Genomic DNA, 26,590 nt, shown 5'->3' with positions numbered 1-26,590 from the left:
CAGGAAGCTATGGAAGAGCTTCCTTGTGTCCAGAGCTGTAGAGACACTGCTCTGCACCCACCTACCAGCTCAGGTTAACTTGGTGTTGCAATAGGATGCTGGGTGCCTGGCTCCCAGTGTAGAGCTCTGGAGAAAAGGGCTAAATATCTTTATTAAGTCTTAATTTTAGACAAAGGGAAGTTGGTTACTGACTTCTGTGATAACCTCCTCCTTCCCAAAGCTAGGACCAAGGTCTCTTTGTGTACCTCTAAAAGGACTGTTAAAGCTTCAGTGGGAGCTGGTGGATGCACCATGCTTGAAAAGTAGGTTATTTACGATGAGGAGAGGTGTTCAAAGACACAGAAGAGCTTTGTGCTCTGCAGGAGTTTGAGTCAGGAAAACTTTGTGGCCTTTACCTCTGCTGTGCTCTACAGTGGAGAATGCTACCAGAAAACCCGCGCTTCTCCTTCCTGAAAGTATTTTCCCCCTACCAAGCATGACAGCCTGAGGACATTGCCTGAGCCAGCACAGGCAGGATGCAGAAAGAACCACAAACCCCACAGATGAAATGCAAACAGTAAATTTGTTTTCATTACCTCATTGGCTGGGGGATTGTCAATGCTGCCCCTGGATGGAGGCACAGCGGTGGGGACACAGGCTCTGTGGAGCTTAGTCCCTGCCAGAGGATCACCAAACCTGCTCTTTTCACCTGTATTTGAGGGATTCACACGGGTGTAGTTTACGACTCTGCTTTGATCTTTCCCATGGCTGGGCAGGAACCGTAAGAATGTTCAATATGTTGCCTCTAAGTCTGTCACAGGCCTAAGTTGCCTGAACACAGAGTTCTACTTGTCCAACACACAAGGCCAAACAAGAATTAACATGATATAGATGTTTTTTGACACAGCAGCTGCAGGTCACGAGCATATTTGCAATCCTCCATGCCAATCTTTGGTTACTTTCCCACAAATATGATGAGCATTCACCCTTTGTGGTAACGCTCCAGTGGGCGCAGATTCTGTCCTGTTTACCAGACGAGGAAAGAGGAAGTAAAATTTCTTGAATCAGGCTTTCTGGTCGCTGTAAGTATAACGTGTCAGCAGCTGTGGTTTATGTCCTTAATAATGTACAGGATGTGGGCTGTGGAAGAATCCATCACCAATAGGAGTCTTCTAAAACCTCATTGTAGGTAGGTGTAAAAAGAATGATTTCTCAAGCCTGCCGTGTAGGATATTAACCCTGTAACAGCCCTTCATACTCTGGCCTTCCTACCTCCTAAGTCTTTCATGCACAGACCAAATATTTCAGTTGTTTGCATATTACACTGTACACTGCAGCTGCTTAAAATACACTCCTGACTTTCTTTCATAAAGAACATTAATTTTGTTTGGTTCTTAGTTTTGTTTCTGTGGTGTGTGTTTGTTGTTTTTTTTTCCCCTTGAGGTAGCATTTGACAGGGTTTCTCAACACTTCGCTGTTGGAACTTCCACTTTTCTTCTTCCCTGAAACTCTGTTTCTCTCAGAGGGTCCCTATGCAGTGCTACAGGATAGGGTCAGAGTGGCTGGAGAGCAGCCAGGCAGAGAGGGACCTGGGGGTGCTGGTTGATGGTAGGATGAACATGAGCCTGCAGTGTGCCCAGGTGGCCAGGAGGGCCAATGGCATCCTGGCCTGCATCAGGAACAGTGTGGCCAGCAGGAGCAGGGAGGTCATTCTGCCCCTGTACACTGCACTGGTTAGGCCACACCTCGAGTCCTGTGTCCAGTTCTGGGCCCCTCAGTTTAGGAAGGAGGTTGACTTGCTGGAACGAGTCCAGAGAAGGGCAACAAAGTTGGTGAGGGGTTTGGAACACAAGTCCTATGAGGAGAGGCTGAGGGAGCTGGGGCTGCTTAGCCTGGAGAAGAGGAGACTCAGGGGTGACCTTATTGCTGTCTACAGCTACCTGAAGGGGGGTTGTAGACAGGCAGAGGTTGGTCTCTTCTCCCAGGCAGCCAGCGCCAGACCAAGAAGACACAGTCTCAGGCTGCACCAGGGGAAGTTCAGGCTGGAGGTCAGGAGGAAGTTTTACACAGAGAGAGTGACTGCCCATTGGAATGGGCTGCCCGGGGAGGTGGTGGAGTCGCCATCACTGGAGGTGTTCAGGAGGAGACTTGACAGGGTGCTTGGTGCCATGGGTTAGTTGTTTAGGTGGTGTTGGATGATAGGTTGGACACGATGATCTTGAAGGTCTCTTCCAACCTGGTCTGGTCTATTCTATTCTATTCTATTCTATTCTATTCTATTCTATTCTATTCTATTCTACTCTATAAATTTTGTTGTTTGCTTTGTCTGAGTGCTTTTCATCACTTTTTTTTGCAAACCTTGCAGGACATGAATGTCTGGATGAATTATTGAAGTACTGTCATACTAATCACCATATTTGTAAAAATAATGCCAGGTGCTGCTCTCATTGAGCTCACAGGCCTAGAAGCACACATGAAAGGAATGCCACAACATATGGATGTCAAAATTATTTTGGTTGGAAAACACCTTTAAGACCATCAAGTCCAACCATTATCTAACTCTACCAAGTCTGGTGCTAAACCATGTCTCTCAGCACCATATCTCTGTGGCTCTTAAACACCTCCAGGGATGAGGATTGAACCATTGTTAAGTGTTTAGCCAGGTCAGAGTTTAACTGTAAAGGATATGTTAAAAGTGGGTTTGTGTCCTAAATGATGGACAGGGTCTGGGCCAATCACTTCAAAGATTGCTCTGAAACCTAATTGTAAGTAGATGTAAAAGGAATAGTTTAAAATAGTTTAAAATAGTTTAAAAACTCTTCCTTTTACGCTCCTTTTTAGAGGAGGGCCACAAAAATGATCAGGGGCTTGGAGCAACTCTGTTATGAAGACAGGCTGAGGGAGCTGGGGTTGTTCAGCCTGGAGAAGAGGAGGCTCCGGGAAGAACTAATAGCAGCCTTCCAGTATCTGAAGGGGGCTACAAGAAGGATGGAGAGAGATTGTTTACAAAGGCCTGCAGTGACAGGATAAGGGGCAATGGCTTCAAACTAGAAAAGAACAGATTTAGATTGGATGTCATGGACAAGTTCTTTACACTGAGGGTGGTGAAACACTGGAACAGGTTGCCCAGGGAGGTAGCTGAGGCCCCTTCCCTGGAGATATTCAAGGCAAGGCTCAACAGGGCTCTGGGATACCTGATCTAGTTGAGGACGCTCCTGCTTACTGCAGAGGGGTTTGGACTAGATGACCTTTGGAGGTCCCGTCTAATCCAGACCATTCTATGATTCTAAATTAGTTTAAAAACCGCAGTAAAGTCACAAAGATCAATTTTGAATCCCTGAGGAGCTGTCTGTGTGTGACAGGATCTGAAGCAGAGACAGAAGGTGAGGCCCTCCAGCGGGAACAGCTTCATTTCTTACCTACCAGAAAAGAGTCACTTGAATTACAGTCTCGTGGAGTTAAATGTTGCCTCTTTTCTCAGGCTCAGGGTGACCCCCAGTGGCAAACTAAACCATCGCCATTTCCTGAAAAGAATTACAAATGCTAGAACACAGACAATGCATTTTGCCTCTGAGGAAAACTGACCTAGATAATCACAGCAGCCCGGCCCATGCAAGAGCTTCTTACAGATGTGTGCAGGCTGGAGAAGAGAGGTCAGGAGGAGCCCTTCCTCATGGCAGATCTGAATCAGTGGCTGTCCCTCTGTTCCTAGCACCATTGGTTACAAAGAGCAATCCTTGTTTTCCAGCAGCATGCCAAGGAGTACAGGCTGGGCATTTTCTCATCTTCTGTTTGCTCTTTGCAGGGGGTTATTGTGATGCACAGTGAATTCAACGGGACTCACTCTGTTTAGGCATCTGAAAAGGTGTGGAGGAATAAAAATCATTATTCATCATCTCTCCACACCATCATCTGTCTGTAAAGCCTGCAGACACGCTTGGAGGGGAGCAGGATTCATGTGCATGGATGTGTTGGCTGCACTGTCTGCTCTGGCATTCTGGCCTGAGCAAAGGCTGTGGGGGTCGGAGAATCATTTTGGTTGCAAAAGCTCTTTAAGATCATCGAGCCCAACTACTACCTAACTCTACAAAGTCTGGTGCCAAACCATGTCCCTCAGCACCACATCCATGCAACTTTTCAACACCTCCATGGAGCTTTTGAATACCACCACCATGGGGAGCCTGTGTCAGTATTTGAGAATATTTTCAGTCAAGAAGTTTCTTCTAACATCCAACCTAAACCTCCCCTGGTGCAACTTGAGGCCATTTCCTCTCATCCTGTCATTTGTTATTAGGGAGAAGAGGAGACCAACATGCACCTGACTCCAACCTCCTTTCAGGTGTTGTAGAGACTGAGAAGGTCTCCCTCAGCTTCCTTTTCTCCAGACTATACAACCCCAGTTGCCTCAGCTGCTCCTCACCAGCCCTGAGCCCTGTTCTCCAGACCCTACACCAGCTTTGTTGCCCTTCTCTGGATGCACTCCAGCACCTCAATGTCTTTCTTGTAGTGAGGGTCCTAATACTGACCCCAGTACTCAAGGTGTGGCCTTACCACTGCTGAGCACAGGGGGACAATCACTTCCCTGGTCCTGCTGGCCACACTGTTCCAGGCCAGGCTGCTGCTGGCCGCTGTGCATACAGTGGCTCATGTTTAGCTGTCTGTCAGGAGCAGGCCCGGACAGGCATTTTGTGAGGGATAGATAAAGCAAACTGGCATGTTTGGTGCTCCAGACCTGCCAATGGACTGATTAGAATGCCATAATTCTCAATGAACTCTTTCATGTTTGCCTCTAAGCACCCTGCTGGGCACAGCCTCCCTGTGGCACAGGAGCCAAAAGCAGCTCAGGTGCCTACAGGCCGTGCCCATGGTGCCTCCCGCCATGCCCTGCCTGTCCCCGCCCTTGGTCCCATGTGGGGCAGGTACCTATGGGAGGGTTGTGCCAAAACCCCAGGACAGGAGCTCCAGCGTGCTGCCAGGAGCCAGAAGGGATCCCTGGGCACACCTCTGAAGCTTGTAGCTCCTTGTTGTACCATGTATGGCGGCAGGACCACAAGCCATACTCTGAGTTTTATTAAGAAGTGTGATACATAGGTGCTGGATACTCAGTGTAGAAGGAGGGCTGTACAGTACACAGCTCTCTGCACAGCTTGACATGACAAAATGTCATTCCTGAATTCCCACCGGACTACCAAAGTAGAAACAGTGAAAGTACATCAACCATTAACACCTTGAGTAAGAAAAGATTACCAAAATGTCTCTGCAGTTGAAAGCTATAATAATGCAGGCTAGAAACCTTCAATTACCTATCTTATCAGCTTAGAAAACATATTACATTTTATTAAGGAAAAAAATCTGCATAGTTTTATACAAGTATTAAATTCAATAGAGTTGCCCCTGCTGTATTTGCAGGTGAGGGATACTAAGCAGAGAGATTATTTTGACCCTCTAGTAATTTCAAATAGATCACAAAAGTGCTGAGATGTGTAAAAAATACAACAAAAACTGGTGTAACCCTCTTAACATGTAGAATCCTTGCTAAGTTTTTTTTTAAAGGGTCTGTACTCATCTGTGTGTTGCTAACCTTGGCAGAGCCAACAACACACTTGGACAAGATACGGCATGGGAAATAGGACTTCTAAATGTGTGTCTATTTAAATAGGCATTCAATACATATTAAATACCTGCTTAGATTTTGTTTTTCCCTTTGTGATTGTTTTAGAAACAAGTCAATTATTGCAATCAAAGGTCATCTAGTCCAACCTCCCAGTCAGGTGGCATAAACAAGCACCTTTTAGTGCAAGAGTTACTACCTGTTTTACACAATGCACAGTGCACATTTCTGCAGTATTGGGGTTTTCTAGATTTATATCTAAACTGGCTTCTCTTTAGCCCCAAGATGGAAGAATTTGCTTTAAATAGGATTTAGTGAGGCACATTTGAAGATTACAAGATACCCCTCAAATCAGGTTTTCCTACAAGGAATCCATGAGCCAGTTAAGATGTAAATGCACATTTTCAGCTGAAAGCGTTTCTGACTTTTTTTTGACCCACAAAAGGACAACACAGGCACAAGTGACAAATCCTCTCAGCAAGACATTGACATGACATCATCTCAGATATTTGTATTGCTTAATTTCTGTTGTCCTAAATCACAAGGCACATGGATAAAGGTATTTTAAAGTTCTGCTGAATCTCCACTGTATTTGTCACCACCATTAATAGAAATATTCTAAGGAAAAGGTACATAAGATAATGACTGAACATAGTAAATAACCTAGATTCAAGTCTCCAAAGTAACTGTGAGTTACAAAGGTCTGCTTTTAGGGGACTTGATTTTAGATTTCCTATTAAAAAAAAAAGAAAACCTTTTGTGAGAAAGCCTTAAAAAGAGAATCATAGGATCATAGAATCACTCACAGAAAGAGTAACTGTGCTGCCCAGGGAGGTGGTGGAGTCACTGTCCCTGGAGGCGTTCAAAAAAGGATTGGATGTGGCACTTGGACCCATGGTTTAGTTGTCATGAGGTGTTAGGTATTAGGTTGGACTTGACCTCTGAGGTCTTTTCCAACCTGGTTGATTCTGTGATTAAGGTTGGAAAAGGCCCTTTAAGATCATTGAGTCCAACTGTAACCCAACTACAATGACCACTGTTCATGGCATTGGAAAGAAGTGCTCCTTAGGGAACATCCCAAATTCTGTGTACCTATTAAACTGAAGATGGGACTAGTTGCCATTAAGCTGCATATTTTTATAGGATCTTATCTGTTGCTTTTTTAAGCCTAGAATATGACAGGGAATTGTCTTCATCCTGGGACATTCAATGTCTGTACACTTCTGACCGATGCTACAGGGGCTCCACACAGCCATCAGTGATACATCTGCAGTTAGGGAACTGCCATTCACACCTAGATCCTAATGAAGAAGCCAACTCTGCTTCCACTGGCAATAAAAACTAGCCAAGAGAAATCCCTATTCTAGAACAGCTGCTTGTTAGTGTCATTCTCTTCCCTGCAAGTCCCTCCATGTTAGTAACAACCCAGCCCAAAAAAAACCCCTAAACAACAAAACACAAAAAACCAGGTCACCTCCCAGGACTTTGAGCTCCAGAGATAAGGAGATGAGCAGCAGTTACAAGACAGATCTGGCATGACCTCCCGCAGTCCTACCCAGGAGACAAGGGCGTATGGTGCTCTCAGAGCAGAAAGATCTTCCTCAGAAAAGCTTTGCAGGTATGTTCCTGGTCTTCTTGTAAAGTACATGTTCAGGGCCCTATCCCTTCAATAAAACTGCAGCTCCACAGTCTTGCATGTAGGATTTGGTAATCAACTAGCACAGTATTTTGTATTTCACAGCAATTGCTGCAAGATTTTTCTCTAGGCAGTACAAATCCTCTCATCTGATTCTACAGGTATGACGATGCCAGCAGAACAGATGGTAAGCTCTTATCTCCAAGGGAAGGCTCTTTGCACTTAGGCTCTTCCATCTCCAAGATGATTTCAGTCTGCTCCCCATGATGTAGCAGCACAGCCTACCTGCTCCACAAGCTGATATGCCCACCTGCAGATGGACACTTCTCCTGCCTCCTCCTGGAGAACTTGATGAAACTCCTCCTTCCCTCCCCTATCCATTTGTGAGTTTTCCCAAGAGAAACAACAAACCCCTGACTTCAATAGGTTTAGTTCACAGGCAATGGTGTTTACCTCACTTAGGGGAAAGGAGGAGGCATGGATGCACAAGAGCCTGGGGAAATACATCCTGCTTTCTGGCAGGGTCACAAAGCTTGCCAGTGAATAAAGACAGAAACCTGCCTTTCGGTGGGCTCCCAGAGACAGGAACATTGCTAGGGTCAACTACAGGTTGCTTGAACTCTATGTTATCTATGGAGTTGTGTTTGTTGATTGACCTAGGAGTTAAGGCTTTCTGCTGTGTTTTAATGCAGTAGAGATGCTGGCAGGAAAGTTCAGTGCACCTAACACTGAGGCACTACCAAAGTGACAATGAGACACTACCAAAGTGACAAGTCGGTATCCAAGGGATGATTTAAGTTTTTTATCCAGAACAGAGACATGACTCAATGTGATGAATTCATCATGTGATGAATTTCATATCCAATGGCATCTTCTCATAAAAATATTGTGGATTACTGATTTTAAACACTGTAGTGTATTAAAGTGGCAATCAATGCAGATTGGAGCATCCTGGAGGAAAGGATTGCTATTTTCTGAGGTACAGCAAAGAGAAAAGATTATTTAGAGGAAATGTAGGAGAGTGATTGTAAAGGGATGGTCTACATCCCTAAAATGAGGTGTGGCAGGTTTCTAGGAATACCATCTAATGCCATGTCATAGGAGAGTACCTGCTTGTTGCAGCCATGCACATGCACAGTGCAGAGTGTCACACAAGACCTTAATTTAACAAATCCACCAGGGAACGATGCAATAAATCCAAGGGCATATGCTACACTCTAACACAGAGGACAGGGAACACGGGTTTAAATGCACAATGTTATGTATGGACCAAGTGCTGCCCGTTTTTCTGGAGAGGGGTAAATGATACTATGACTCAAATCTTTCTGTAAAGTCATTGTATTGCTTCGATTTATTTCTACAGTGTTATTCCCTGCTTGGGCAGAGGGGATTTCCAAACCAGGTGCCTTTCTAAACTGTTGCATTAACCATATTGCAGAAATCAACACGGTTGGAAGAGTCCATTCATTGCATTGTTGAGCATAAAAGGAAGAGTGTACCCCTCAGAGGGCACATAAATAAAAGTCTCTGGCAAGGACTAGCATTTTGGATACTCAATAACATTTACTACTTTATCAATATACGGTGGGTTGATTATATGAAGAAACCAACAAAAGCTGTTAGTTTACAAATTCCCTTATTCACAATGGAATACATTAAAGATACTGTCTGCAGAAAGGGGTTTGCTTAGCATCCCCCAGAGGGAAAAAAAAAAATAATAACAATAAAACAAACCCCCAAAAAACAATAAAAGTGTTCACATTCTTTAGGTCTGACCCGTGGCAAGGACATAGAAGGGTTAGATAATATGTTACTGACCATATGTAAGCCTTTAATGGTAAAAACTCAGAGATTCAGACCAGCTGAATCCAAATTAAAATGTGTGTGTAAAAAAAAAAAGAAAGAAAAAAGACAACAACCAAACAAAGTGTGGCAGGAGGCAGGGAGAGAGAAGGCCCTTCAGACGAGCATGTGGCGCTTTCTGTGCAGAGCGAGGTGGTCGGAACGTGAAAAGCTGCGGTCACAGTCTGGGCACTGGAAGGGTTTGATCCCTGTGTGCTTGCGGAAATGCCGCGTCAGTTCATCGGAGCGAGCAAACTTCCACGTGCAGCCCTCCCAAGTGCATTTGTAGGGTTTCTCACCTGGAGAAGGAAAACACAGAATTGCAGAATCATTAAGGCTGGAGAAGGCCATTGTGTCCAACTGTAACCCAAATACAATGACCACTAAACTATATCCTCAAGCGCCGCATCTACACTGGAAGAGTTTCAAAAGAGCCTGGATGAGGCACTTAGTGCCATGGGTTAGTTGATTAGATGGTGTTGGGTGATAGGTTGGACTCAATGATCTTGAAGGTCTTTTCCAACCTGGTCTGGTCTGGTCTGGTCTGGTCTGGTCTATTCTATTCTATTCTATTCTATTCTATTCTATTCTAATCTATTCTATTCTATTCTATTCTATTCTTATTCTATTCTATTCTTATTCTATTCTATACTATACTATAACTATACACTGCCAGGGACAGTGACTCCACCACCTCCCTGGGCAGCCTTTTCCAAAGCCTCACCACCCTGTCAGTAAATAAACGTTCCCTAAAATCCAACCTAAACTTCCTCAGGCACGCCCAGGATTTAAGAGACTTAAGACACAAAGGCAACAGTTAAATATTTGACAGATCTTGCCTTGCCAACTTTCACAGGCACTTCAATGCTTACTCCAAAAGGCTCTAAGCAGCACTGGGCTGATGACTGCTCTGTGCTAGGAGCTGTGTAGTTGAAGTCGACTGATCAAAAAAATGTTTCCTGCCGCAACTTATGTCTTTGGTGTCTCTGTGTTTCTCCCTCTGCCATATTAGCACTTGTTTTGCCTCATCAAGCTCAGAAGTGTGAAGGTTTGAGCATTTGTTCAAGTATTTCCAAAACCAGGACCTCGTAATTCTCAATTAGCTGGGGGCAAGGACTGGTGCTATCATTCAGCACAGAGGCAGAAATCTTGCTGTGGCCTCTTACCAGTTATTGTAGTACAAATAATTAGCACTCATGTCACAAGTACCTGTCCTGTGCAACCTGCTCTAGGTGAACCTGCTCTGGTGGTGGTGAGATGGGACTGAATCATCTCCAGAGGTCCTCTCCAAACCCTGCCATTCTGTGATACTGTGCATTTACAATCATTCTTAGTCACTTCTTTCTAACCTGTGACTCTCCCCAACTCCTGAACACTGTTGGGCTGCCCAACAGCTAGAGGGCTTGGCTTGATGTAAGACAGACACAAACTGGGATCATTTGAACTACAAGTGTGCCACATTCATTTAGCATGCCAAGAGGAATGATTCTGCAGACAGCAGAGATGGGGCTACGTTCACTGAAGCACTCCAAAAGAGCACCAGTGGTTAGCAGCTCCACATGAAGCAACGGTTTCATATCTGACACACAGTCCAGACTTCTGCAAGTGGGCTACTCCCATGAAAGTCTCAGTCAAATTCAGCAGTGATGTCAGAGGTGAGGTAGGGCATTTTGAACTGATTTGGTGTTTACAGGGTGTGCAGAGTGAGTAACTGGTAAGCAAGTGGACAAAAAATGAGCAAAGTGCCAGTGAATGTAAAGCACACCAGGGTACAGCATGATCCTGCTCTGGCTTAACGGTCTCTTACAGGTCCTTCCTACTACATCTGTCTTTTGCTCAGCCTGTAATTACATCCAGAACAATGCCAGATCTAACTTCTGTAGTTTTGTTATTTACACCTGTGGTCACCTGGCTGTCAGCACAAACTGAAAGCCTATGCTGCAATTTTCATAGAATCACAGAATCACTTTGGTTGGAAAGACCTCCAAGATCATCAAGTCCAACCAGTATCTAACTCTACCATGGCTGGTGCTAAAGCATGTCCCTCAGCACTGTATCCCTGCAGTTTTTAAACACCTCCAAGCATAGAGATTCAACCACCTCCCTGTGGAGCCTGTTCCAGTGTTTGCAAACTATTTCAGTCAGGAAGTTTCTTTTAATATCCAACCTAAACCTCCCCTGGTGCAAGTTGAGACAATTTCATCTCATCCTGTCACTTGCTACTAGGGAGAAGAGATGGACACCCACCTGGCTCCAGCCTCCTTTCAGGGAGCTGTAAAGAGCAATGAGGTCTCCCCTCAGCCTCGTTTTCTCCAGGCTGAACAAGCCCAGTTCCCTCAGCTATTCCTCACCAGCCCTTTTCTCCCGACTCTTCATCAGCTTTGCTGCCCTTCTCTGGACCCACTCCAGCACCTCAATGTCTTTTACCATAGACCTGATGACAGAAAAGCATAGCAATGCTCAAACCTGTGTGGGTTCTTCTGTGGGCTTTCAGATGGGAACTTTTAGTGTAGACTTTGTTGCAGCCTTCATAATCACATCGATGTATCCTGCGTTTTCTTTGCGTGTCTGGAGATTCCACAGGTAAAGGTCTCTTTCCTGGCTGAACTATAACTGAGGGGTGATTCCTGCAAAGTGAGATTGAATGTTAGAAACGAAGAACATTTTGCAGAGCAAACCTCAGCTACCATGATTCATGACAGAGCTCTCTGTTCACTACCACTCTGTCTCTTGGCAGGAAGAACAACATTACACGCACGTCGAAAAATTCAAGAGGGTTTAGCGAATTCTGTGTATTCTAGCAGTTATATTTTTAAGTGTTTACTCACTTTGTGACATGATGTAGCCATTTTTACTACTCCCTGGCCTTTTTTTTTTATAAACTCACAGAGGGAAAAACCCTTCCACATTCCTGTTTGTCAGTCAAAGCCCGATTTCTCAAACTTTCGGTTCACTCTTGTATTCGCTCAGAACTTTTCTCCTTCCTTCAAAGGTCATTAATTCCCTTGTAATTGGAAACAGCTACTCCTTATTATTAAAGAAGTTATGTCTTTAGGGTTTCAAAGCAGAACTCAAATCTTTATTGTTCCAGCCACTCCTTCAGAGAGTAATTAAGAATTTCCTGTTTGGTGCTGGCAGGAGGGTGCGGCCTCCCTATACCACTGACGTCAATTCCTAAAAGTAGAGCTCAAGCCTGCGTGGCACACCCACAGGATGTCTGAAGTTGTCCCTCCACCTTCATAAACATCATTTCTAGCTTTTGAAGCCCACAGGTACACAGCAGGTAAGACATGTACTAACTACACATGCATTGCTGCAACATACATAAACACTTCTGCATGTGAAAACACATCGAGCTTCTTAAAAGGTGTCACTGGCTGTGGATGTTTAGGTATGAACAGCACTGCAGCACTGGGAACCACCTCAATCCTTTCATCCATGGCAATGTTAGTAAAGAAAGTGAGTTTGTCAGAAAGGTGAGCAGCACCAGACATCTCCCAACCTCACAAAGCTGCATTTTTCACCCCGTTAGCAGATCTGCACCAGTGCCTGTAATGTCTTTTTTAGCTTTTAACCAAACCCTGCTATATAATGTACAGATATTAGCATTCCTTGCCACAAAAGCAGCTCCTCCACATGGCAGAAATAAGCTCTTCAAAGCTCCTGGCTTTTCTCAGCTGCTTTAGTGCACATTTTTTATGGATGGAATTACATTTTGTAACCCTAGGTTGTATTAGTTACTTAAACCACATTCCTTTGGGGCCTCATTTTCAGGCACACTCAGTACCTAATTCTCTAAGCAAAGCAGAGGGCATGTGCTGAAGACAGAAAATCTTGTGCACGGTTTAACAAGTGAATTTTCTACTCTCTCCACAGCGGTAGGATGGGAATTACTGATGTGGGTGAAGTTTAATTATGTTATTAATTCTTTTATTAGAGTTACAAGCTTGAAACTGGGAGCTAAATTCTCTCCCTTGGGTGTTTCTGTGGCTGTTGAGCGATATATTCTTCAAATGCCTATCAAATCTACCTAAAAATATTGCAAAGGCAGGAAGCCCCAGGTGGTGATGTTAGGACACAGTGGCATACACCCCTAATAAGAAAGGCAGGCTTTCAGCTCCCAAAGAAAGGCTTCTCTACAGCAGTTTCAAAGCTGTTGCATACTAATCTTTTTGTAGAAGCTCTAGCTTAAGGCAGCAAGCAAATTTGGTTTAAATCCCTATGTGTGGAGGCTCATCCTCGATATGGTAAGGTGGAGACCTTCACAAGAAAGACATTGAAGTGCTGGAGCTGGTCCAGAGAGGGGCAACCAAGCTGGTGAAGGGTCTGGAGAACAGGCTGATAAGGAGCAGCTAAGGGAACTGGGGTGGTTTAGTCTGGAGAAAGGAATAGAATAGGGGAGACCTTATTACTCTCTAATTGCCTGAAAGAAGGCTGGACCCAGGTGGGTGTTGGTCTCCCTAGTGAATGAGTGATAGGACAAGGGGAAATGGCCTCAACTTGCCCCAAGGGAGGTTAGGTTGGATTTTAGAAGAAACTTCTTGACTGAAAGGGTTCTCAAACACTGGAGCAGGCTGCCCAGGGAGGCAGTTGAACCCCTATCCTTGGAGATGTTTAGAAACTACAGAGATGTGGTGCTGAGGGACATGGTTTAACTCCAGACTTGACAGAGTCAGTGATTGGACTTGATGATCTTAGATATCTTTTCCAACCAAAATGATTCTATGGTTCTAAGAACATCTGGAAAAATGGAAACAAAGGACAGTGTCTGTATAGGATTTGCAATGGTTTTCACTCTAAGAGTGTGTCAAAACTGCACCGAGAATTTGTCTCATTTTCCCTTTAGAGGCCAGGAGTCTGGCAAGGCTACAGAATGTTATCAATAATCAGACAGGGTGGGTCAGTTTCAAAAAATGGTTAAGGTGGAGTCAAAAATCAGAGGTAAATATTAAGTAAGTGTCAATAACAGAAGCCCAGCCCTAGTTCTTTCATTGCCTTTTATACAGCCAGATATGAATTGACAGACATAATTTAAGCATCACTCTTCAATAGATGAGTATCATCCCAAAAAATCATGTCACAGTTTCAACAGCTTTTTCTCCTTCTTTAGCACACTGGCAGCATGAGTGAAGAGTCTGATACTTGCACTGGCAAGAAAATACAGCTTTAATGAGGCTTCTTACACTTGGGCAGAGATTATTACCTCAAGTTTGATCTTAGAAGTAACTGCAAAGTTACATCAATTATTAGACCTACTAGACAATCTCTGCAGTAATGACACAAAGATATCTATCTATCTACACATACTTACATATACTTATTTAGATATATAAATACAGGCATTTCCTTTAGATATTAGAAACAAATTCTTCCCCATGAGGGGTGGTCAGACACTGGAACAAGTTGCCCAGAGAACTTTTTGGAGGCTCAAATCCTACAAGTGTTCCAAGCCAGGTTGCATGGGGCCTTGAGCAAGCTGGTCCAGTAAGAGGTGTCCCTGCCCATGGCAGGGGGGTTGGAACTAGATGGAACTAGATCTTTAAGGTCCCTTCCAACCTGAACCATTCTGTGATTCTATGGATGCCCATGCCAAAAACCTAACACTAAAGCAGAATCAGTCAGTTAAAAGTGAGACTGAAGGTATCCTATCTGCCTTTAACTTATGTGTCTCAACAGTGCACTCTGCATTTGCAACTGATGAAAAATGAGTACAAGCTACTGCCCAGCTGGAGCTCATACTGCAGGGAGAGAGACTAAGAAAACTGTGAGACAACAGGGAATTTTATAAAGGTTAAAGTCTGTTATCTTGTAATGTGTGTGATTTGTCTATGTAGCTTTTAAAGACTAAAAAAGAGAAACCCCTACCATTTACAAACTTTTTGCTGCAAATAAACACAGCAGAATGTGAACTTGGAAGGGCTGGCTTTAGCAAGAGCTGCAGCTCTACAGGCCAGCTAGGAAGCAATTTGAAACATCACAGGCTCTCTCTCCATAAGATGGGCAACGTGGGCAAGCAGAGGAGATGCTTTGGAAACTGGGTCTTCAAATGTTTTCTTGTAACAATGCTACCTCCAGTTTACAGCAAATTTTGTTTTCTCTGCTCAGCGGATGGGTTTCCTGTGGAAACTGGACTCACTGGGAAATAATTGATGTAAATCACTAATGCAGGTGTCAAGGCTGCAGAAGTGTCAGCCCTAGAGGAAGGGTGTGGTATCAGCCAGGAACAGCACTGACTGGTTTGCTCTTGTTGAAGAAGCCTAACAAAGAACAAATGTAAACTGAACTATCTGACAGTCCTGAGCTGGCAGAAGTTAGGCCCAAGTACATACAGACCTGATGCCCTTGTGTGGCAGGTCCTTTATGGAAGGTAAGTAACCACCTAGTAAACACAGGGGTTTACTATTTTATTGTACATTTATTGTAATAAGCCACAGCAGGTTATTTTTAAATAACCAGCATGGTTTATGAAAGCTACTAATTAACTGTAAAGAGCCTGCAGTCTAGAAGATGCATCTAAGCTGCTCAGAGACTCAAAAACCAGGAGGGGCTCCCACAAGAAGGCTGTGCAAAATGTAGTTAGCCCTGGAGCCATGGTGTGCCTTCTAATCTAGAAAGGGTCATGAGCAGGAGGAAGGGGGCTGCCTTCTGAAGGAGATGCAGCAGACAGCCCATCTGATGCTTTCTTTCTCTTTCTGAATCACCTTGCACTCACACACTGGGTTTGGGACTCAGGCTTTGAGCCCTTTTTCCTCACTCTAGGAGGTGAGGTCTGGGTACAACTGCTGTGAGGGTGATGCTGTGCAAGAAGCAAGGGCAGAATGGATTCTGAGGTCAGGTACTTCAGCACTGCTTGCTGAAGGATGAACCAGGATCCAGGCCATGCCATGATTTTGATAACCTGACAGAATTTTTCCCAGGAAGAAGGGAAATGGGAGAGTATCCATGGTTCCTCAGGTACTTCCTGAGAAATTATTAGTATTTCCCATTAAAAAGTTTCTGCCCCAGACCTCACTTCTTTCCAGCCCTTGCTCTGCCTTCTGCAAACAGGACTGTTTTAAACCCAGTTAGATCTGTGCTCCAGTTCATGCAGGGGCCTCAGTAACAGTTCTACCAGCACAATGAGCTGGTACCAGGCTGGAAACAAATGCCTGGGAGGAGAGCAACCTTCAGGAACTATTTGAGCTGCCAAAAAAAGACCCACCCAAGGAACAATGGCCTCAGGTAAACATGGAATTTCACTGGATATAAAAAGAACTTCTAGGCCTCAGGGGGTTCTTTCCACCAAGGAACCAAGATTTTCTAAAAGCAAAGAAACTCCCAAGGAAAGGTGTTTAGCTAATACAAATGGAGAGATCAGTATGAAGCTTCTTTACAGTTTGCTTGCTGCTGGCTTTATACACAGAGGCATCACTGGCTTCTTGGGAGTCTTACTTCCAGTAAATTGGAGGATTTGCACCAGCATCACTTTAGAAATGCATTATATAAATGCAGATCTATGTGGTTGCAACTCCTGCATTACTAAAGAGGGGGGGGAGGAGTAGAAATCACATTTCACAATGTCAGTAGAGGGGGGATGGATGTTTTTCTGTATTTTATCCCATGTTCTAAAGCACAACAATGCTCCTCCTCCTCAAAACTGCTAACTGCTGCAATGTACTGCTTTTGATTCCTCTGCTGATCTTGGGACTACTGTTAGCTACTTACTCTTGCACCATTACTTGCTGGGGAGACAATGAGGTCATCATTGGAGGTGACAGTTGTTCAGGATAGAAGTCAGTCTTCGATGGTTCACTTCCTGGCTCTACTTTGATTGTTTTCTTCAGTGTAGACTTCTCATAAGACTCAATGACAGGCACTGTATGGGGGAGGGTAGGAGAAGAAAGGCAACCCATTAAAATTATGGAGCATTATGGAAATTAAAAATTCACCTAAAGATACATAGTTAAAGCAAAATAAATCCCCTAGCTCTACATTTTGTGCTAGAATACAACATATTCCAGTTTTAGTCTCTCTCCTGATGATACAATTCTATTAATTTTCATCACTCCAGCTTTTTTATCAGTCCTAATCTCTGTAGATATAAAAGCTTTATTCAAGTATAAATTGGAATAGAATATGGGGGGCTGGACAAGATGACCTTTGAAGGTCCCTTCCAACATGATGCAATCTGTGAATCTGTGAACTTGCAGAGATTATACTGTCAAAAACTGGGGCCTTATGGACAGGAGAAACTTTCTTCTCTGGGTCAGCTGCCTTATTTGATGTTCAGGTGAGGTATCTGACCCCTTAAATACCTCAGCAGAATTTGCCTGTCTTTGTCCAAATGAATACTTATATTGCCATGACCTTGGTAAAGTGAGTAAAATATTTACACAGTAGATCCTATGCCTGCATGCTTTAGAAAAACAGGAATTAAGTTGTTTTTTCCTAAAATGTGAAAGCCAGCCAAAAAATCTGCTTGGATAGAGTTATTTTCCCCAGGATGAAAAGAAAGTAGAAGAAACTCTTACAACACCAACCTGGCACACTACTTGGAGTCTCCATCTCATCTGCAAGGACTGTGGACACCATGATGGGCTGCTGAAGGTGGGGAGCATACATAAAAGGAACTGGCTGGACCACAACAGGCTGTATAACTGGGAGTATTCCAGGGCTTCTCAGTCCATGGCGTGAAAGAGCAGCCATTACAGGTGGGATTGTTATTGGCATAGAAATAGGCTGTACTCCTGGAGGGGAGGGTGTGAATTTACTGAGAGGTGAGCTGGGTGAGGACAGAGTCAGTCCAGGTGAAGTTCTCCTGTGCACAGTCTGGAATTTTAGGGGTGAAGGAGAACTTCCAGTTGAAGATGGCGAGCTGCGTTTGTTCACTGTGAGGTCAACTGGCTCCATCTGGATTCCATTTGACAGTCCCTCGGGGTTTGAGTAGAATTTGTTGTGCAACATGCTCGGCGTAGAGTAGATGACGCTGTACTTGTTCGGTTTCATCTGGTCCATGTAATTGGACGGGTATGACTGTCAGGAGGGGAAAGGAAAATGAAAGAAAGAGAATCATAAATCAGCACAGGCACAATTACTGCTGAAAAAGAACAGCAGCTAACGACCAAGGTCCAAGAAAACACTTTAACGTACTTGCTAAATAAAAGTGAAGTAAATAAAGCTTAGTGTTTCACACATTGGAAGTTGTTGCAGGACTGATTCCCCAAATGTTTCAGAAGCAATGTAAAACAGATGATCAAGACAAATCCTCCAGGCTTGTTCAACTCTCTATTTCCCTTAAAACCTGCTCTCCATACACTATGTACCACGTTAATTAACTGACCTGGGAGATTCACACTGGACTGGAATGGACTGGAATGGACTGGAATGGACTGGAATAGAATAGAATAGAATAGAATAGAATAGAATAGAATAGAATAGAATAGAATAGAATAGAATAGAATAGAATAGAATAGAATAGAATAGAATAGAATAGGTTGGAAGAGACCTTCAAGATCATCGTGTCCAACCTATCATCCACCACCACCTAATCAACTAACTCATGCAACCAAGCACCCTGTCAAGTCTCCTCCTGAACACCTCCAGTGACGGCAACTCCACCACCTCCCCGGGCAGCCCATTCCAGTGGGCAATCACTCTTTCTGTGTAAAACTTCCTCCTGACCTCCAGCCTGAACCTCCCCTGGCGCAGCCTGAGACTGTGTCCTCTTGTTCTGGTGCTGGCTGCCTGGGAGAAGAGACCAACCTCTGCCTGTCTACAACCCCCCTTCAGGTAGTTGTAGATAGCAATAAGGTCACTCCTGAGTCTCCTCTTCTCCAGGCTAAGCAGCCCCAGCTCCCTCAGCCTCTCCTCATAGGCCTTGTGTTCCAAGCCCCTCACCAACTTTGTTGCCCTTCTCTGGACATGCTCCAGCAAGTCAACCTCCTTCCTAAACTGAGGGGCCCAGAACTGGACACAGGACTCGAGGTGTGGCCTAACCAGTGCTGTGTACAGGGGCAGAATGACCTCCCTGCTCCTGCTGGCCACACTGTTCCTGATGCAGGCCAGGATGCCATTGGCCCTCCTGGCCGCCTGGGCACACTGCAGGCTCATGTTCAGCCTGCCATCAACCAGCACCCCCAGGTCCCTCTCTGCCTGGCTGCTCTCCAGCCACTCTGACCCCAGCCTGTAGCACTGCATGGGGTTGTTGTGGCCGATGTGCAGAACCCGGCACTTGGATGTGTTCAATCTCATGCCGTTGGACTCTGCCCATCTGTCCAGCCTGTCGAGGTCTCTCTGCAGAGCCTCTCTACCATCCAGCAGATCAACTCCTGCCCCCAGCTTGGTGTCATCAGCAAATTTACTGATGATGGACTCAATGCCCTCATCCAAATCATCAATAAAGATGTTAAAGAGGATGGGGCCCAGCACTGATCCCTGGGGGACTCCACTGGTGACTGGCCGCCAGCTGGATGTGGCACCATTCACCACCACTCTCTGGGCTCGGCCCTCCAGCCAGCATTTAACTATATACTGAAGATCACAAAGTCAACCAAGAGGGGAGTTAAACTGGACTAAGAATTGCAGTAGGTTCTATCCAACTGCTTAAGCAATTGGAAAACAATCATCACTAATGCATAGAATTAGGTATCTGAACCCTACAAGCACTAAGAAACAGCTGAACTCCATAAGCTATGGGTGAGAAACTCAAGAGTGTGAAAAGGTAAATTCTGAACATTTTTAGGTTTTTAGTCTTTAGATGCTGTAAAGTTTTTTTAAATAAACTGCTGCCTCTGGATTCTAGGTAAGTAAAGCTTCACACTGAGGCTAGGAAGTTTCACACTACATTTTAAAAAAGCTCAATTCTTTGGCACCAAAAAGATTTTGATGAGTGGGATTTAAAAAAATAGGCAAAACAGGAGAAAGTGAAACAGATTAGGAGTCTAAAACTTTTCCATGATATTTCAATTATTTTTTCCAGAGATGAAAACTTCTAGCAGTAGCCCTTCCTGCTTTTGTACCTTTGTCTTCCTTGTGAGGGACTGCTAGATAATTTGCAGTGTCAATGTTAACTAGCAGTATTCTTGCAAAATGGCACAAGTGTATTTTCCTTCTTCTCAGTTGCTCTTTGAAACAGTGAGCTTAGGAAATACTCTCTTTTCCTGCTGCATTCATAGCACCAGTGGCGTCCCCCAGGGATCAGTGCTGGGCCCCATCCTCTTTAACATCTTCATCGATGATCTGGATGAGGGGGTTGAGTCAGTCATCAGCAAGTTTGCAGATGACACCAAGTTAGGAGCAGATGTTAGTCAGTTAGAGGGTAGAAAGGCTCTGCAGAGGGACCTTGACAGACTGGACAGATGGGCAGAATCCAATGGGATAGCATTCAACAAGTCCAAGGGCCGAGTGCTGCACTTTGGCTACGGCAATCCCATGCAGAGCTACAGGCTGGGGTCAGAGTGGCTGGAGAGCTGCCAAACAGAGAGGGACCTGGGGGTGCTGATTGACAGCCACCTGAATATGAGCCAGCAGTGTGCCCAGGTGGCCAAGAGGGCCAATGGCATCCTGGCCTGCATTAGGAATAGTGTGGCCAGCAGGAGCAGGGAAGTCATTGTGCCCCTGGACTCTGCTTTGGTTAGGCCACACCTTGAGTACTGGGTCCAGTTCTGGGCCCCTCAGTTTAAGAAGGACATCGAAACACTTGAACATGTCCAGAGAAGGGCAACAAGGCTGGTGAGAGGCCTTGAACACAGCCCTGTGAGGAGAGGCTGAGGGAGCTGGGATTGTTTAGCCTGGAGAAGAGAAGGCTCAGGGGTGACCTCATTGCCCTCCACAACTACCTGAAGGGTGGTTGTAGCTAGGAAGGGGTTGGTCTCTTCTCCCAGGCAACCAGCACCAGAACAAGAGGACACAGTCTCAAGCTGCACCAGGGGAGGTTTAGACTCAAGGTGAGGAGGAAGTTCTTCACCGAGCAAGTTGTTCATCATTGGAATGTGCTGCCCAGGGAGGTGGTGGAGTCACCATCCCTGGAGGCGTTCAAGAGGGGATTGGAGGTGGCACTTGGTGCCATGGTCTAGTCATGGGGTCTGTGTTGATAGGTTGGACTCGATGATCCTTGAGGTCATTTCCAACCTTAGTTATACTGTGATACAAAGCTGAGTCACCTGTTCTATAAAATACTGAAATAAAGTAACATATACAACGGTGATTGCTCTTCAAACAGTAAATAGTGCAGTAAACCCTCTGAAATTGTATTCTCTTTATGACTACCCTTACAAATTCAATTAAAAAAACTAAGGTTGATCTTTGATGGGAAATGGTTCCTCAGAATTCTATTAAAATGTCATTATTGCAAGCTGGGCTGGCTAAAAACAACTTCCATACATTTGTCACCACTGCTGAGCCAAGTGACAGAATTATTAGCACTACAGTGATAAAGGTGGGTGAGTATTAGTAGTTCAATATTTAACAGTATTTAGTAGTTTAATATTTAAAAGTATTTAGTATCTACTAAATGTGATCAAGTTATGGGCACAGGCAAAAATTCAACACTTTGCAGTAAGTACTTCTGTATCAAATTGCTGTTACTGATTTACAGTAAAAAGGTCGTCTCAGCTTCAACAAAGTCTGAATGTTCTACCATTACAAACCACATTTAGAGTGTGCAGGTTTGGCAGGGATGATCATAAGGTCCCTACCTGTGAACACTTCTTCCACTGCAAGAACACTAGGAGAAAGTCTATGCAATTTAAATCTTTAGGGAATGCTGCTTCTATTCAGCAAGTTATTAGAAGAAACTTCACTGGAAGGGTTATCAAAGACTGGAACAGGCTCTCCAGGGAGGTGGCATCCCTGGAGCTGTTAAAAAGATGCAGAGATGTGGTGCTGAGGGACATGGTTTAGCACCAGACTTGGCAGAGTTAGATAATGGTTAGACTTGATGACCTTAAAGGTCTTTTCCCATCAAAATGATTGTATGATTAATCAACAAAACATCTCCAAGTTGTAACCTTTCTACATATACAGCAGTTCTCTTTCAACTCTTCAAGTTACACCAGGTGTGTGCATGGAAAAAAATACCAAGCTACTAACATACTGTACACAGAACTCTAAACTAGAGAAACAAAATATATTTAGAGAGGCATTAAATTCTTTCCAGAATTAGAAAGAAAATATTGATGTTTTTAAGAAGTGATTATTTTAGGCACTTGGTATTTCACTCCATATGCCTTACATTATTTTGCATAGAAGGTTTCCATTGCTGTAATTAAGCTGGCACAGATTTAACACCAGCTAATTTTTTCTGGGACTTTGGGGAAGCTGAATTATTTTTCTAAACTCTCCCTCCCTCTGCAATTTTAATCACTATGTTTCTACCTGAACTGCAGATAAAAGTCCTCCTAGAAAAACACGGCGTGACAAATTATCTGTGTTGCGAAGAAAAGGGTGAAAAAGTTGATTAGGATGCTAGAACAATGGTAAGGAAAATATGTGCTGCTGATCAGACAGCGTTGGGGTGGAAAACAGTTTTGCTCCACTATCAGTGAAGTATGGTTGAATCCCTGTTTGTTTGGAGTAAGTCACATGGAGATCTATCTCCTGTTTCTGCAGTTAAGCTTCCTGCGTCTTTTAGCACAGCAAGTTTCAGTTGCTAGCTTCCTGGGACACAGCAATTGTATTAGGTTGGCTTTCCAGTTTGGTACACCACTTCCTCTTTTCTTCACCAGGGAAGCAGACAGAGCCCCTTGGGGAATATGGGATCAGAGAGTAGGGAAGATTTCCCAGTCTCTCCCTGTAAATGGGGAGCATTAACAATAGCAAACAAACAAAAGACCAACTACTCTTTTTGGTTTCCTGAAAGCCACCAACTGCAGGAATGAGAGAGTCATAAAATGCTGTAAATTGGGGGGGACTTTAAAATGTCATCTAATCCAATCCCCCTGCAATAAGCAGGGACATCTACAACTAGATCAGCTTGCTCAGAGCCCTGTCCAACCTGAAAGCAGCAGTGTACTTCACAGCCTGCAAAAGCACTCTCTTCTCACCTAACCTAGAAGTGATGCCCTAGAAATGGAAAACCAAGTATCATTGTTCTGTTTGCCTAAAATATTTCCACTGTGATAATTAACAGGGCATGAAGGAGTTTGGTCTGACTTGGATTAATAAAAACACAATGAGTTCCCCCTTCTCTCTACATTCAGCTTTCACAGCCATCCCTGTGCAAAATGGTACGATACAGCAGATTACTATAAAGACACAGGACTGTGTTTCAACATAAATCCCTCTACAAACTCCATCTGGCTCTTTTTTGTATTTGATATCATTGCTTTCCCAATTTGGGCCTGGGAAACCATTTAATTTACCTTTCCTTGCTGTCTGTCCCAAAAGCACTGAAATCACAAACTGGAAAATACATCAAAGGAACTTCTGATGTTTTTGAGCCATATCCATGTGGCTCATACAATTAAAGTAGTAAATTCAAAAGGTGAATCACCCCATTTTTCCTCTTGACAATCTAACAGGACTGAAGACTGGCCAAGTATGCCACAAGCACCCAGGAAAGTGCTGCTTCCACCAGGGGACATTATCAAGCATGTATCTGATAGAACTTGCCTACTCCTGTTAAACTGCCTCAGTGAAACCTGTTGTACAGACAAACCAATTTTGAAGCAGTTCACCCCATCTTTTATGAACTACATGAACTTATGAATGTGAAATTCAGCCAGCCTCTTGGGAAAACAGAACAGGTGAAGAACCATCTGTCAAATCAGCATTGTGTAAGAGGATGAATAGGAATTAATCCAAGTAGTAGCTAATCCATGAAAAAGCATTCCCACCACAAGACATTTGTATTCCAGTATACCAGGACTTCAAGCCCTCATGTAGCACAGAGCTGTCTTGACAAGCTGGTGAAAACTAGTAGTCTGGGGACTGGTGGCAGGACAGCAAAAAAATACTTCAATGAAAGATGGTAATGCATAAAAAAGCAATTTCAGCAATAACTGGCATTTGTCTGTATGTTTGAAAAGTCCTAGCAGCAAATATTTAGGCAGGACTCAGATGATTCTGTCACTTGTTCATTAAGAACTAAAATGTGTTCAATAATTCAATTCAGTAAATAGCATGAGCTGTTGAGTGATGAAATGCTGTGGGTGCGAGCTTAAGTCATCTGAGAAGTGTAGGTAATCCTTTCAGCCACACCCCCTGAAATCCTCTGGTGTCAAAACTTTGTTTCCTTCTCCCACCCCAACCAATGAGACTTTTTCAAGACACACTTGACAGCTTCAGACAATGAATATTCAGGTAAAGTAAGGAGTAATTCCTAAGGGTTTCAATGAGTTTGGCTTCTAATAATACTATCAGAATGGAAGTTACCACACAAACTGTTCTGAGTTATTCTTCAGCCTGCAGAGAACTGAATGCTGTGTTTAGCACCCCCAAAGCATCACACAAATGGTTTCTCTTTCCTTACACCTCTTCAGGAGAAAGTCAAGAAAACTAACAAACTCAACTGCTGCTATCCTTTCCTGGGCTATCTCTACACCATGAATCCTCCCTTTAGAGGTGTCTCCAGAGCAGTTTCTGCTGCTGAGCTGCAGCAGCAGGCCTCCAAAGAAGTCACAAGAGAAGGCAGAACCTTGAAGGCTTGGGGATACAGCCTGTGTGTGCAAAAGCTGAATCACAGTTTGGGTTATAAATTACTTTAAAGAGTATCTAGCTCCAACCACTCTGCCATGGGCAGGGACACCACCTACTAGACCAGCTTGCTCAAGGCCCCATCCAACCTGGCTTTCAACACTTTTAGGCCTGGAGCCTCCACAACTTCTCTGGGCAACCAGCTCCAGTGCCTCACCACCTTCATGTGGAAGCCTTTCTTCCTCATGTCTCATCTAAATCAAGCTTCTTCCAGTTTGAAGCCATTATCCCTCGTCATGTCACTTCATGCCTTTGTCAGAAGTCCCTCTCCATCTCTCCTGTAGCAGCCCCCTTCAAATACTGGAAGGATGCTTGAAGGTCTCCTTGGAGCCTTCTCTTCTCCAGACTGAACAACCCCAACTCTCTCAGCCTGTCTTTACAGATGTGCTCCAGCCCCTCTGATCACCTTTCAAGGCCCTTCTCTGGCCATTCTCCAGCCTCACACTGAAACACACACACACAGAAGAGAAGACTGAGAGGGGATCTCATCAATGTGTATAAAGATCTGAGGGGTGAGTGTCAAGTGGAGGGGGCCAAGCTCTTTTCAGTGGTGCACACTAAGGCAAGAAACAACAGGTACAAGCTTGAACATAGAAGGTTTCACCTCAACATGAGGAGAAACTACAGTGAGGGTGACAGAGCACTGGAACAGGCTGCCTGGAGAGGTTGTGGAGTCTCCTCCTCTGGAAACCTTTAAAACCCACCTGGATGCAGACTACCCCAAGTGATCCTGCTTTGGCAGGGGCGTTGCACTCCATCTCTGGAGGCCTCTTCCAACCTCTAATGTACTGTGATACCTCAGCTCAAGGGAAAGCAGACTGATCTCCATGAGGGAACCCTCACTGATAAAAATGTCCTTTCCTCTGGATTTTGTTTTCCTTTCCTGCTTTTGTTTTGGTTTGGGGGGTTTATTTTTTGCATTATGCAGTAACAAAAAGAAAACAGGAAGAGCATTTGGTCAGATGCTCTGAATAGCCTCTAACAGCTGTCCGAGTGATGGCGCTGAGTTAGTTGTAAGAACACCCAAGATGACACCAAAGGTCCAACACATTTCAGGTACCACACCTCTGCAAGGAGCACATGGTATCTAATAACCAGCACGTGGAACTACACTCTTGAAATGCACTTGGCTTAGGAACACTCCCTTGCTCTTCCCATTGCAGTTTTTTCTTCATCTGCCAGTCTGGGAAGACTGCTCACTCTTCTCTTGCTCTGCCTGCTGAGGGACCTACCCTGTCCATCTTGCACAAGCACACAGCTCTCCAGGGGAGGATCTTGTGTCTCTTGCACATCATCCCAAGCCCTTGCAGAACCTTCTTTGGGTGATGAAGACAGCTCAGAGTGCCCCCAGTGTAAGTTCCTGTTACTCAGCTAATGACACTTTTACTGCTAAAGTGGCCCACTTTCTGCCTTTGATTGCTACCACTGATACCCCTGGATAACTGCAGATAATCACCTCTAATCTTAACAAGGTTAAGCAATAGCTATGATTGAAAGGACACTGACCAATGCCAATATTCTTTCTTGACCCAAATATTGTCCTTTGTCAAATTCACACTCTGAGTGACAGAGCAGTTATTTTTCTCTCATTGCTCTCAAGTAAATAAATCCCATGAAAGTCAAACTGTCATTTTAAAATGCATATAAACTGAACCCCCAGAAAGTGGTTCTGAAGCAATCAGACTGCTGACAGGTGCACTGAAATTGATGACAATTATCCTGTATTTTAAATAAAGCAGGAAGCAAAGTTTTCACTGGGAAGTTCAGTGTCTGAGTTTAAGGCACTTGAATTTATGCAGCCTTTTAACTGATGGGCCTTTCTAGGGGTGTGGTTTCATGTTACACTTAAT

The 26,590-nt window shown here is 44.3% G+C and overlaps 1 protein-coding gene across 2 annotated transcripts in view; it reads right to left on the bottom strand.

The window, feature by feature from the left end:
- Window positions 1-8,548: 8,548 nt before the first annotated feature.
- The window catches only part of KLF3 (KLF transcription factor 3), a 29,483-nt gene continuing 11,441 nt past the window's right edge, over window positions 8,549-26,590 (bottom strand). For both annotated transcript variants that reach the window (XM_068137560.1, XM_068137561.1), the window contains 4 exons: window positions 17,588-18,080; window positions 16,773-16,923; window positions 11,535-11,695; window positions 8,549-9,367 (listed from right to left, as the gene is read on the bottom strand). In XM_068137560.1, coding sequence (XP_067993661.1) covers window positions 9,186-9,367; window positions 11,535-11,695; window positions 16,773-16,923; window positions 17,588-18,080 — 987 coding nt within the window. In that variant the 3' untranslated portion in view covers window positions 8,549-9,185. The remainder of the gene's footprint in view (window positions 9,368-11,534; window positions 11,696-16,772; window positions 16,924-17,587; window positions 18,081-26,590) is intronic.

The sequence above is a fragment of the Melanerpes formicivorus genome, unplaced genomic scaffold, assembly GCF_026170545.1.
Source record: "Melanerpes formicivorus ecotype bairdi unplaced genomic scaffold, bMelFor1.0.p_v2 SCAF_4, whole genome shotgun sequence".
NCBI classification, from domain to species: Eukaryota; Metazoa; Chordata; class Aves; order Piciformes; family Picidae; genus Melanerpes; species Melanerpes formicivorus.
The sequence above is the reverse complement of the archived record's forward strand: the minus strand, read 5'-3'. Positions and strand labels throughout refer to the sequence as shown.